Source organism: Saccostrea echinata, unplaced genomic scaffold (genome assembly GCF_033153115.1).
Source record: "Saccostrea echinata isolate AGI-Se365-2 ecotype Australia unplaced genomic scaffold, CSIRO_AGI_Sech_v1 ptg000009l, whole genome shotgun sequence".
Lineage (NCBI taxonomy): Eukaryota > Metazoa > Mollusca > Bivalvia > Ostreida > Ostreidae > Saccostrea > Saccostrea echinata.
Genome location: NW_026889758.1, coordinates 11,486,254 through 11,500,795, shown reverse-complemented (window position 1 = coordinate 11,500,795; position 14,542 = coordinate 11,486,254). Strand labels below are relative to the sequence as shown.

General features: G+C 33.5%; 1 protein-coding gene across 1 annotated transcript; it reads right to left on the bottom strand.

The window, feature by feature from the left end:
- Window positions 1-1,183: 1,183 nt before the first annotated feature.
- LOC133183302 (uncharacterized) lies at window positions 1,184-4,421 on the bottom strand. The gene has a single exon (XM_061318262.1). The coding sequence runs from the start codon at window positions 4,390-4,392 to the stop codon at window positions 3,181-3,183; it is 1,212 nt and encodes a 403-aa protein (XP_061174246.1). The 5' UTR covers window positions 4,393-4,421; the 3' UTR covers window positions 1,184-3,180.
- Window positions 4,422-14,542: the final 10,121 nt, after the last annotated feature.

Genomic DNA, 14,542 nt, shown 5'->3' with positions numbered 1-14,542 from the left:
GTTTAGAGCTTATAATCATGAAATCCGATGTGCATATATAATTTGTAACAGTGACTTTTTCGATTTATGATCCTTTTCAGATCCTTGACCTTTGCAAAGCCGATAGAAATGGTTCTGTCCTAACGTGATGTATTGAATTTCAAGATTTAATATTCCAAAGACAGGTGGATCCTGACAAGTGCTTTGTAAATACAGATATATTTTTAAAAAAATTCCATTATTAAGATTTTGTCAATAAATAACGTGCTTAATAAGTGAAATTTGAAGTAATGGGCCAATACTTAGTTTAGTTAACTATGTTGAGCCTTCGTCCAGTGTTGAATACGTAATCAAAATTTTTTTTTACAACGGACGTTTCTTTGCGTCACTAATAGATAAAAATATCAATCAAAATAGTGTAGTGATTCGCTTCACAAATCCTGATTCGGAGTAAAATTATTATTCTGTAATTTTGGAAATGTTGATAGTGAACCATCGTCGCAAACCACGGCCAAAATGTACGATCCTCTCCAAGGAGAGAGCTATATTCAGACTCCGGACAGTGGCTGGAGACGATGATAGTGAATCAGAGTATTGGCTATACGAATTGCTTTCAAATCACGCAACTATAAATACTATCTCGAGCCCTTTAAAAGCACTATAGCACTTTACTAAGACATCATTTTCAGACTTCTTTTGGTGTTTCTCTGAAGGTTGTTTGATAATGATTAATGTTCTTAATAGAAAACATATAATAACATTTGATAATAAAAATGCTCTACGGGCAAGATAACCAAGGTTTTTCCATCTTTATATGTTTTGAAAACTTATAATTAATTATTCCTATGACATTTACATTGAATTGATTATGAATAAGTAGATTTTACTCTTTACATCATATTTCAGAAGTGAAATATAAAACACCTTTAAGACTTTTTAAGACTATGTCATTTGAGTTCAGAAGTGACACGGACACATTAAACATCTTCGTTCATTGTAAGTATATACAATTAACATCTATGCCAATTGAATCATTTTTTGTGTTGTAGAATCATGGATATCACTGGTGATAATTAAACCCAGACTGATTCCTCAACACTGGGTTGAGGAATGTGGCTTACATATCAAATGAACTGTACTAGAATAAAGATTTATTAGCATAGCAATCAACAAAATTGCTTAAATATAATATATGCGTGTTTAATAAATGCATTGCGTATCTATTTACAAATTTATCAATAAACATCTCATTACTTATTGCCACTTGTTTTGCTATATATATAAATACTATGGAAAATAATAATAAAAAAAAAATCCTCATGCATCCATCCTCAGTTCTCCGTAACTCCCTGTGTATCTGTTTACCTCCCAGCACCGATACTTGTTTCTGAAATAAAGTTTATACACCCTAGTATAATAATAAAACATGGGATCCAACTCCAAACAACACGGGGTACCCTCTTCCACAGTCATTTAGTTTTTAAACAAAACGCAGTAGGAAACTGTTCATATAACCATTCTCTTCTACGATAATTTAAAATCATCTACAAAATCATGTGTGGCATATTTGCTTCTTGTCTCGGCATAAACAACATCCAAAATTTGCTGGCTGACTGAAAATCTAGTTTCACGCCACAAAGTGCTATGTTCTAGTCTCGGGCTAAGAGCAAAAGGACTTAAAAATTCAACTCTCAATGTTTCAATATTGCAATTAATGAATACAATGATATTATATATATTTTTTTAATTTTCCACATCTAATCTGGAATATTTTCCATGTATGTAATTTTAGAAACAGGTTTCATCCAATCAAAATTCAAATAGATATTCTGACAGAGACTAGGACATAGCTCTTTGTGGTGTGAAACGAAATTTCCAGTCAGCGAGCAAGAAAAAAAAAGAAAAGAAAATCAAGCTAAGTCAGGGAATTTGTGTCCACCACTTAAGGAAAAAAAGAAAAAGGTGGAACACCAAAAAGAAATGTAGATGGAGAAAATAAAAAGGTGAGGGCGGCCTTGACCTTTCAGCATTAGGGGTCTTTTTTAAGTTGAAGAAATTCATGACCTTTAGTTTCATGGCAAAAGCTAACAAAGGACTAAAGTTATCATCTGAAAACTGAATGCAATACATGAGTGTCTGACCTTGGTCTTTGCCCTCTTGACCTCAAAATCAATAGTTTTTTTTTTGTTTTTTTTTTTTTACAAAAAAAGAAGTTATTATAGATAGAAAAACGGTATAAAATTTCATAGCAAGCCCTTAAAGAGAACCAAATTCATCACCGGGAAATCATTTTATGGAAATTAAAGTTTTTACCTTGACTTTTTCACCTCAAAATCAATAGGGGTCTTCTTTAAGTTATTGGAAGTTACAACATGACATTTTATTGCGTAAACTCTAAGAAAACTGAAGTTATCATCAGGAAAACATTTTTGTTTTTGCAATGTATGAATTTCTGACCTCGACCTTAGACCTCAAAATCAGTAGGGATCTTCTTTATGCCACAAGAAGTTATACAAAATATCATTGCAAAACCGAAAAGGTGGATATATGGACCGGAAATGAAGGTGTTACACACAGAATGTATGAATTTTTACCCTGACGTTTGGCATTTTGACCCCTTAAATCAAAAGAAGTATTCTTTAAGACATTGAGGATTATGATACAAAATTCATTGAATAAAAAACATCTAAATTTACTAGTATCATCTGGATCATTTTGCCGCAATGTTTGAATTTCTGACCTTGACCATTGATCTTTTGATCTGAAGATCAATAGAAGTCTTCTGTAGGTCATAGGGAGTTGTGGTATAAAACTTCATTATAAAAGCGCAAAGGCTTTTTGAGATATCGTCCGGAAACGATAGAATTCCACACACACAGAATGTATGAATTTCTGATCTTGACCTTAAAATAAATAGGGAGTCTTCTTTAGACCATACGAGGTTGTGATATAAAATTTCTAAGCTGCAACTCTTGGGAGGGGGTACCCCTTGTAAGTTATACTATCGGGTAAGAAAATTTGTTTCAGAAATAAGTGCCTGTGATCCCTAAGCACAAACATTGTTTCCTGTTTCCATGCGACATCAAATATAAATCTGTGAATCGTGCTGTGTCCATATAGTACCTTATATACCGTACATTCACATCTCAAGATTACGATCTAATATCACTCTCATACCGTATTGTCATAAGTCAATTGTTTTTATGTATTAATGAGATTCGGCCTCGTGTCCTGTCTTTTGAGCATCTGGAATAGTTTCAGTTGGTCCTTGGCTAGAGTGTTAACCCCCGAAAGGTCCAACATTTCATCAGGGATCCGCAGATATCGACACTTGTTCAAGTCCTTCCATAGTTCCCAGATCTTTGCTTTATATTCCTCCTCACTCCTGAAGGTCTTGTCCAGTGTGATTCTGTTGGGTAACAGTCTATATTTCATGCTTTTCTTCACACTTCCGGTCGTACTGATGCTATCTTCTTTATCTTCCTCTGATGGTGGAAGCTTAACAATAGGTGGAGGATTTGACCAGTCAGGGACGGGGTTTTCCTTGAAGTAGGCATCTAGCCTCATCATGAAGTCTTTCTTTCTCTCTTCCAATTCACTGAATCTTTCGTGTTCCTCCATTATCATTTCCTGTCGCCTTTCCTCCATGAGGTCATCCCCTAGATTACTATCTATGTCATCCGTGAGACCGGATGTTCGCTCTTGTGTCCTAGGTGGAGGTAGGAACTCTTTTTCTACCGCGGTATGAGATGAGTAAGGAGAGTGAGTTGGATTGGGATTGATCCGCGGAGTATGTGACTGAGGACCAAGCACTAACTGAGAAGTAGCTGGGCGTTTTGTTTTCTGAGGTTTAGTGTTAGAGCCACTCTCCACAAAGGCACTGAGTGGCCTGATTGTCGTCATTCCAAAGTCGGCGGAATTCCTTCTCTTGGTCGTATTTGGTTCGGGGGCATCAATGAACACACCTGTCACAGAATTGCTGCGTCTGAGATTATTGTTTGCGGTCATTGGTCTGTTTATAGTTTCATTGCTGCCTTTGTGAGATGACAGTGTTATAGAGGTATTTGCCCGCGTTGGCCCTTGAATCTTAAGTCTTTTTGCGGCACCAGCGATTTTTATTGCACTTCCAAGATTTACAGTATTCAGCGGTTTAATTTTTCCCTCAGCCTCCAATTGCTTCATCTCGTTTATTTCGTCCACAGAGAGGTAGGAACGTATCCTGGAGACTTTGTCCTTGAGCCTTTTATAATTAACCTTGACGATTCTGTGATCTAACTGCAGTAGTTTCATGGAATAGGATCGCTCCAGATTCAGGGTCTGCATGCTTTTCTCCAGGCACCGGTCCTCTTTCATGTTGTATGTCACCGCCGCCATCTCCTTGTCTCGTCTCATCTTTCGCGTTCCTCCCGGCATGTTGTGTGTTGTAGTAAGGATCAACTAATGGTCCTGAAAAAAGAAAAGAAAAGGATTACATTAAAGAAAGTCATTTTTGTGGGGAAAGGCACATTAAAGGATAAGCAAACAAAAACTCACAGAGAAACAAATTGAAAAAGTTGGACTAACAGTTATTACTTAATCAGCTAGAAATGTCACTTTTTGTTTCCTTATAGATATCTTTTGTTACCTTAATAGGAATTTAAGAAATGAACAGGCTTTGCTGTTTTCCAGACTATTTACAATAATGAGGTCTGAATGCACAAGAAATTAGTACTATTAGACTGGAAAGTTAACCCCAGCCAACATCTTTATTCCAACAATCACTTCTCCTTCAGTCGATAACAAGACGGTTTATCTGCTGGAGAATCGGAGAATGGCCGGGACTCGATTTTTGTTGCCAGAATTAATCTAACATTCATTCACTTTAACAATTTGAAATCAATCGATGTACTATTTTCAATAAGCTGAAAAACGACAGTACTTGTAGTTGGTTATTTTTGGGAAAAAGGGGGATAAAGTTACGTACATGAAGCACTGAACCATTTCTGTCTATAAGTATTTGCTTAACCGTAGTTAACGCGCCGAAGTATTTAAATAAAAACAAAGATCAGTAATGCGCTCTTTTTATCTGAGATCCTAGTATCTATGTCCATTTACATCTATATATTGACTTATACTTTGTAAGAATCGATCTAAAATGTACAGAATTAGAAACCAAAGAATTCAAAGACAAGGACCAGAATCCAGTGTAAATAATTATCAATAATTAAAGTACAAGGCACTCTGGACTGAGTTCTCTATAGCCGTCCGTAAAGTTTGTCATTTCACTTTCTAAAGACAATGGTCATTGAGATGAAATACGTCAGGGAATTGATTTTGAAGGACTTGACAAAAACCAACACTGGAGAAAGCAGTGATGTGCACAACTAGATAGAGATGGGTCGCTGGTCCTATGTCGACTAATCAATGAGAGCTTATTATATTGTCGATTGGTATTGGGGGTTTTATAATACTTATCAAAGAAAAAAATACATCAATGCCTTTATACGTTTCTGTACAATTTTGTTTAAAAAGTTAAAATATAATTATATATGTACACAGCAAAATATTTGCAGTGAATATATTTTACAACATACTTCTTCCTTCAAATTGTTTCTTTACAATAAAATGCATCTTTGCAAAATGAAATGAATTTTTGCACAATATGAATGTACCACTTACTTGGTGCACAAACTTCATGTATATATACTTAGAAAAGTATACGTTGCAATATACATGTACAATACAGGTAAAAAAAAAGAGTAGTAATTTTCGATAACACAAAATGAATAAACTAACAATTTATTATAATACCACTATAATGATATCCATTTATTAGTTCTCAAGATTCCTTGGCCATTTTCAAGAAAAATTAAAGAAAATCGGAAGCTAACACAGAGACATGAACCAAGCCTTTATAGAAATGTACACATATAAAAAATCCTTACCGTTTCTGCTTTCAATTTATCCAAATATATATTCGAAATAAGTAAAATATCCTCCATTGTGAATCATTTTTTAAAAAGGTATTTTCTTGTTTACTGGACAAATCAATAAGTCAACGAAGAACACAGTGTGCGATTCACCGCTAATCCCGGACCCCAGAACAATGCTGCTATTAACTTCCCTTAAGAATTGGTCAATATTACCTAATTAACGGACAATTTGCTTTTATATAAACGTGCGTTTCCACTAAACAAATCGTTTTAATGGGAAATCGGGGTTAAAAGCCGCCTAGGTCTTTTTCTTCTTACGGGAAGCGTGAAAGGCTGTGACAAAACACCCTCTCTAGCTACTATAACGTAACTAAATCAAGTTTCTGGCTGATCGAAGCTGAACACCCTTTGACAAAGAAGGCGATGTTTCACGGCTTGTAATTCACCATAATAAAATAAAGATTTTAAATATTAAAAAAATTAAATCTAAATGTCTGTTATCGACCATCTAGTAACATGAACTGTTTGAAGGATAGAAAACGGCCATCGGTGTACAATTTACGGCATGTCTTTTTAATTAGTGTTCTCTGGATTTTGATTTCATCCACTCACTTATTAATTTTAAGATAAAAAAAAATCAATTGTAATTTTGTGAAACTTGATACAGCATTTTCGTTTCTCCGATAAGGCCAAGAAATTATCAATTTTCTGCTGAAGCAAATAAATATGTATTACACTATTGCATTCCTTAAGTATGGTTATACTATACAATCTGTTTAATATCTGACACCTTATCATGACTTCTTTTTTGTTTTGAAAAAGATTAGAAGATTATTTGTCAACTGTTTTTGTCAGAGTTAGACCTCCGTTTTGTTTGCACATTTCATGACAAACAAAAAATTCCCACACATTCTTTTATCATGCTGATATTACGAGAACACTTCAAAAGACTTCGAGATCAACATACTCAGATAGATATACGATAGACATGCTTGCAAACTTCATACTTGTAATGTTGTATCGAAAACAGAAAAGCAATAAGCCAGGAGAGAAGTCTATTGATAAATTTTGTTTCGTGAGGTTTCCAGTTACTTTTGTAACTTTAAATTAATTCTACAGACATACCTTACATACAGGTGTTAAAAGAAAAAAATCTCAAGGAACAAAGATATAGACACTCCCTCGTCTGGAGGGCAAGTGGAACTTTATAGATATAAGATTTATTTATTTGAGAATTAAAATCAAATATAAACATAAGATCTGCTTACCCGTAATTAGCAGATAGCTAACATTTTTAGTACAGAATGGCTACATGTACCTTCAATACATACTGAATTTATGCACAGAAACACACGTAGACAATTAATCTATTCCGAAACATACACTTGATACCAGTCCTATTAAATTTCAACTTTGCGTATTTAAATCAATTAAATTTCTTTCTCAATGTAATCGTTATATTCAGAATATCTCTAAAAATTAAAAACCCTCCTCGTGAATAAAATATAGGTAGTCAAAGTTACATTAAAGTAAGTCATTTTTTCCTGTACAGCTGTCCATTTAATATACATGTACTAAGGGAAACTGGATCCTGACTTGAAAGCAAAATGTTGGCAATTATACGTACTCATTTTAAAAACCGTAATTTAAAAAAAAAAAAAAAACATTCTACTTGCTTCAACAAACACTGTTATGTATACTACTAGTGCTACCGGATCAGTGTATGAAAATTAAAAACGAGTAGAAAATCAATTAGAAGTATATCACATTACCTTTTGTTATTTATTAGCGACATGTGTCACACCGGTAAGTATGTGCAACGTAAACTCAATAATTATATCCCCCATCTCTGTTCTTTAAAATCAGGGAGTGAATTGTGAGTGCATTATATATATATATATATATATATATATATATATATATATATATATATATATATATATATATATATATATATATATATATATATATATATGTATGTATGTATATATATATGTATGTATGTATGTATGTATGTATATTTATTGAAGAATCAAAATCTATTTTTTATTTTTACATTATACGATAAAGTTTGGGATTTATATCAAAGTGCATACGAAGTGAAGGATAGACTCCAAACATTGAAAAGTTCCTTAATATATTGTTTTGCATTTGGTTTGCTTTGTCCTTTTAAATGTATTTATGTTCTATTAAGAAAAAAAGTTGCCCAAATGGAAAGAGGAAAAATTTCATTTTCGCTATGCTAATTACAATACTTTTAAGCTCCGTTTCAAATCCAAAACTTTATTTGTTTTACCAAACAAAATGGCAAGGGGCTCACCACAGAAAGTATTTACTTTCAAGACAATGAGAACACCATATAGGCCACTTAGGGTACTCTGAGCAGATATTGACCCCCAGGATCAGATATAGCAGGGATATGAGGTGCTTAGCCACTGTCAATAACTGAGTCCGTTATTCCTGCTCATAATTTATCCCGTCTTCCTTTATTGCACGCTTTGGCAAGACAAAATTAATTAGAAGTAATTATCTCCAGAGTTTCCAAGTGTTGACGTATTGAGGCCCACTTTTTTTTGCAGAGAACAGGTCCGAAAACGAAAAAAAAATCAATCCTCCTTTGTGCACAATACTTAGATTCCTTTATTTAAAAAGGCTACTCGAAATGTTTACATCTGTTCATTTTTTGAAATCTAACTCAAATCAGTGTGAAAACCAAACACTTTCTAACAAGGCAGTTGTAAAAAATATAGATCTATATTAGATGAATATAGAAAATATTCAATGATATGTACTAATATGGAGATAGAATTTTTTTATCGTGAGACAGATTTTTTTTTTTTCAAAAGTGCGAAACTCAAAACAATTTTGCAGTAAATACAGGTGCATAAAAATGATGCCCTCTAAAATAAATAAATAAAGAATAATGAGCTTAAATAAATACTTAAAGAACTTTAATTGAACAATGCAGTGGGAATTTTGATATTACAATTTGAAAGACTTAATCGAACATTTCTTGTAAACTAATCACAGATAGCGATCTTGTGCTGCTACGAGGTACTCTGCATTTCCGGTTTTTATTCTCACACAATATCAGTTTTATTCGACTGATAAATTACAGCAGTTCACTGTTGAAAATGGATTATATTTTTTAACATTCCGTCTTCTGCAGCATATAATATCTTATTGAACTTCTTTCACAACTCAGAAAGTTAAAGTCTTACAACTCGGAAAGTTACATTCCAACAATTCAGAAAGTTACAGTCACACAGCTCAGAAAGTTACAGTCAATTCTTCTTTCTTTTTTTTTTTTAAAAAAAATGTCAATAAATTGTAAACATGTTTTGGTATTAGAAATCTTCAAATAAATCTAAATATTCAAAATTAGATTTCGAACAAAAAATACATACTGTTGTTTGCCTGTAATTTGTATCGTTGTTTTAAAAGAAAGGGAAATAAAGATGGTGAAAACATTTTCAAAAAAAAATACTGTATGAAGATTACACAATCATCATCATCAACAACAACAACAAAATCGCTACCTTACACACAAAATTACTGCCAGCAAAGTAATAATACAACCAATCTTGGAGCAGAAAAAAAAAGAAACTGAGTTAGGCAGCAAATAGAAATGACATATATAGTGCAGACTCAATTAATGATGTTCCTTGCACGTTTTAAGTGTCTGGCCCATTTCATTATTACGTTTTAAGTGTCTGGCCCATTTCATTATTACGAAGCACAATATAGACACTTACCCAACAAGCGACACTTTCCAAAAATATATATATATTGGAAAACATCAAGACTTTTATATTGAACTTTCGAAATGACAAATTTTAAATCCCTAATTTGATTGGGCGTCGTGATGTGTGACTCCTGAAAGCCCAACCAAAATATTGACCCTCGTAGAGCAGCTTAGGCCAGCAGTGACGTTATTCAATGGTGTCGTAAACCAAGATTGGACTGGAATAATATTTTTCCTTATTTCAAACCCAGTATTCATTTCATTTTACTCTAAAATGTAACAACAACATCCCAAGACGATCGGAGAGTGTTTCGAGTATTATTTCGTGGAACAAGTTACATTGTGTTTATTTTGTACCGTGGTATAATTGTTTATGCTATTGTAAATCAGAGTAAAAGAATTTAGAACAAATGCTTAAGGCCACAATGTGTCTCCTTCACTATCAATATGTCAAATGGACATTTGTTTGTTTTTATGTCAAGAAGCGTGATACCCTCTCTGTGTTGATATATTCGCTTTTCAATTGAATCTTGAACTTTTTCATAAAGTAGAAAGCCATACATCGGAGATTAGCGTTTTGGTTTCATACAAATAAATATCTTATTTATTACACTACGATTGAGGTGCGACATAAATTTCAAGTTTCAATATCCGGCTCACGTAATCACTGAAAATATTTTCGGATATACGATGAATCAAAATTAATATTCTCTCTGCAAGAACAATTCATTGACGTTATGTCCAATATATATTCTTTCATTTTCAATACGCACACATGTACACATGATCTTGATCCGGCACTCTTGCTATTTTCATGCATCACCTTTCTTAATAATGCCGAGGATTCAATTACGTACCTTTTAATTTTTTTTCTTTCGATTTTAAGATCCCCTGATGCACAGTAAAAATGTGATATTATACAGAGTTAATTTTAGGATTCAATAAAAATAGTGCCGATCGATTCTGTTGTCAGGATATTAATTGTACATATAAAGATAAACTTTTTAAAACAATAAAGCAAGCACTATACAAAAAGTTATATACTTATAAGTATTTAACTCAAATAGAAGTAAAGAAACAAACAAAACAACAAATAAAAGTAAATATATGCATGATTTTTATTAAAAAAAAAAATCACGTTTATATATGTTGGAAGTAGCACACTATATACTGTAAACGAAATGATTCACGTGTTCGTTGATCGCTATCTAGGATCCCCTCGCTAACAGAGTTGGGATCAACGCCTTAATCCCTATGATAGATCCCCTAAGGTGCACCCACAGCTGACACCCAATGATTAGTCTAAGAGTTTCTCTGTTCCATTATTTAACCTGGCAAAACTTGACGCTTGTGTCATAATGATATGAAGCTAAAAATATCTTTGATTCAATAAAAGAAAACCCTGTTAAGAGCATTACCATTTCTCAATTTTCAGATGACACCCGTCAAGCAGATCCAGATTTTCTTGATGTTTACGGAGTTATGAAGAGAATTGGAAATTAATGCGGATCATACAGGTTATACCCAAGCTCATTCTATATGTAACATAGAAGAACGAATACAAGACTTTTCCTCTACGAACTTCGTATATATATACAGTAATTAAAACATATACTACAAAGAATAAGCATATTAAGGGGGGGGGGTGTTAAAATCAGTCTCTATTTAGTTCTCTTTATATGTATGTATCTAGGAAACTAAATAAGCATAGAAGCAAGCTACAAATACTGTAAAACTTCCATTGTTACTTGTAATTAAATCAGTAATTTACAGTGTATTTCAATTTAAAAAAAAAAATTAAAGATGGATTACCTATAATGACTCCGTTGTCACACGCTTATATCCGACATCTCTTTTCCTCGTTAATACCAGACGTCAAAAAGTTGTCTTTGGGCTTAGTGAACGTTATGGCTACCGTATTGTTGTCTGACTGTTGAGAAATCCTGTCTATTCCTTCATATACAAATTGACATAAGGGATTACTCTATTTTACACCTTTGCAAACAGTACAGGGTGCCGAAACAGTCCTGTTATTACGTCCGATTTAGTAACGTGCCCTCTTCGTTTTGTTTGAAGACACTTGACCAAGGGTACACGTGATCAATGAGATTTATACAAACAACAAAAATATATTTCTAATGAGTTGTGTATCTTTTTCCTTTGTGTTGAAGGTATGTTAATGTTTTCGTAGTCCTTCAGCGATTTTAAAATTATTAAAAACGTTTTTATGTTACGGTATTTCGATCGCTCAGGGTCTTAGACAATTTAGAAGCAATTAAGTTTCTAGGCAACAATATGACACTCGTCTCGCCACTTAAAGACACACGGGGGTGAGGAAACCCCCTTAAAAGTTAAACATCGCCCTATTTACAAGAGATCAATATCTCGATAAGAAAAAAAATTAATCTTGGACAATTTCTCGTCTTAGGGCTGTAACTTAGTTACTTTGTGGCTTACTTCTCGAGTTTTTTTAATCAGTGGTTTAAAATTCAAATCCAATTATCTATGCGTTTTAAATTGCAACAATTGAAGAGTGTCTAGAGACAGTGTAATTTATTGTTAAAGGTATAAATTGACAATCTTCCTTTACGGGAAGATTGCAAGATAATTTTTACATGGTTGATACCCCCTCTGGTTTTAATTCACCCGTCATGAACAAACCTGCACCGAATTTAAATGAAAACATCCACAACTCGGGCGATTATTTTGACATTTCTTACTTTATGACCGGTAAGGTATTTAAAAACAGGAACAAATCTGTAAATGGGATGAATCAAGACAAATGAAATGTCTTTAGAAAGTGATTTGATTCCAGGGCGCGGTGTCACGTTCAGATTACGACACTGTTAATTAGACATTCTCTAAGGAGTGTGTGTACATGAAGCAGTTCAAATCAGATTTTATTTATGTTTTGTCAGGGACGTATAGTTAGTACATATACGTCCCTGGTTTTGTAAACAGCAGGACTTTCATTAGAAACAAGGATGCTTCTATATACCAGTTGAATTTGGCAATTCTATTTAATTTTGACATTGTCATCATATTTTTATACAAACAACCTTTACCAGTGGCGGATCCAGGAAAAAAGGGTGAAATAATCCTCAAGTTTGGGGGCCACCTTAAGTCTCCTTTTTTTGGATATTTTTGATGGGTCCAGAGCAGGACCCAAGGGGGGGGGGGGGGCTCCAATGCTTCTAAGTTTTAATTATTCTTATCAAAGAATAATTTTGCAAATTATTTTAGCTACGCTTTATGTATAATAATTTATTATTTAGCGGTTGTCCCACGAAGTCGTTGCCCCTTGTAAAACCGACACTGTGACATGTAGCGGTTTTTGTGACACCACTTGGTAGTTATGCTAGGATTTTTCAACACCACCCCCGTAGAGATAAATACCCATAGCGTAAACTTCCTTTTCAACCTTTGACTTTTAAGAAAAAATGAAGAATAAAATTCTTTTTGGCTTTAGTTGTTTTAAAATATGAGAGATAACGGTTGCAACATTGCAGAAAAAAACCATATCCCACGTAAGCGATTTTCTGTGAAAAGATTGTAACCATTATACCGTACTGTTATACCCGGTATAAGAAAGAAAAAAAAAAGAAGTTTCATTGTTTATATTTTTATTGTCTTTAAATCAATTATTTATGGTGGGCGAAAGTATGTAAAATATCATTGTATCGATCCTTACTTTACATTGATGGAAGGTCCATAATAGCTGGCTACAAGGTTATACAATAGTACTTTTTATTTCCATTTGCACCACATTACTATAATCAGAGGCATAAATATGTCTCTGCTGCAATGTGACAATAACGACGGGGGGACGAAGTGTATACCACAAGTCCTCAACGGTTCTCTACCATAAAGAGAGGTAACTCTTGGAAAATAACCAACATAAAATTTCAAGAAAAGGATGACTGCACTTAAGGACATGCGGAATTTGCGACAAAATAAACTTTCAAAACAAACATTTTTCTTTTCATTGCAAGAATGGTCAACATCCAATCTACAACTTTATCTAATTACGTTTAATAAAAGTGTATATTTACGAAGTTCGAATCTGTTTTCAAAGGCAGGGGTCATCACAATTTCTTAAATCTCCGTTCGATAATGAGGACGCCCACTTTTTCACTGACTTTATACATAGTCAGCGCATGTTTGTCTATTGTTCTACGTTTAACAATAGTTGTATATTTGCATAAATAATAATGTGTCAAAAGGAGATTAATAGACAAACATGCGCTCATGGTTAAAAAGAGAAAAAACTGCTTCTTCTTACATTCGTTCTCTGTGTTGTAACCAAGGATTGTGACATGTTGAATATTATAATTCACCACGTGATTTCTTACCTCAGGTAACTTTGTGAATACTTACTTCCGTCGCGTGACTTGTAAGGTAGCATGTGCTAACTAGGACATTGTGATCGAACACGTTTAGTCATCTGGCATTGATATAAAATCTGCTTTAATTACATTGACGTGCTCATATTGTTAATTTCGTTTTGAAACCTTTGTCAGAAGTGTATTTGTGCCATACAGAATGGAGAAGGAGATTTGAAAGAGTGGTCACGTTCTTTTTTCCAAACATGTCATTGTTATCTATCAAGTCTAATTTTAGACTCATTCTTACAATATTAGCTCCACCTCTCATGCATACCTAATGTTCAATCAAGGGCAGGTAAGTGTAAATTCACTATATTTGGAAAGCAGTAAGGACAAAAAACATTGAATCATTTTATTGTATCACAGTCTAAAATCATTTTAAGATTTAAATGTGGTTCCAAATTGACAGTATTCTTTCATAAACATACAAAAGTGAGATAAGGTTTAGAAATAAAAGCAACAGAAGCAACCGAAAAAGACCCAAAAACAGGCGTTAAGTGCAGTCATCCTTTCATAAGATG

Coding starts and splice junctions, on each gene's coding strand:
- LOC133183302 (XM_061318262.1), bottom strand. CDS start 4,392: ATGCCGGGAGGAACGCGAAAGATGAGACGAGACAAGGAGATGGCGGCG.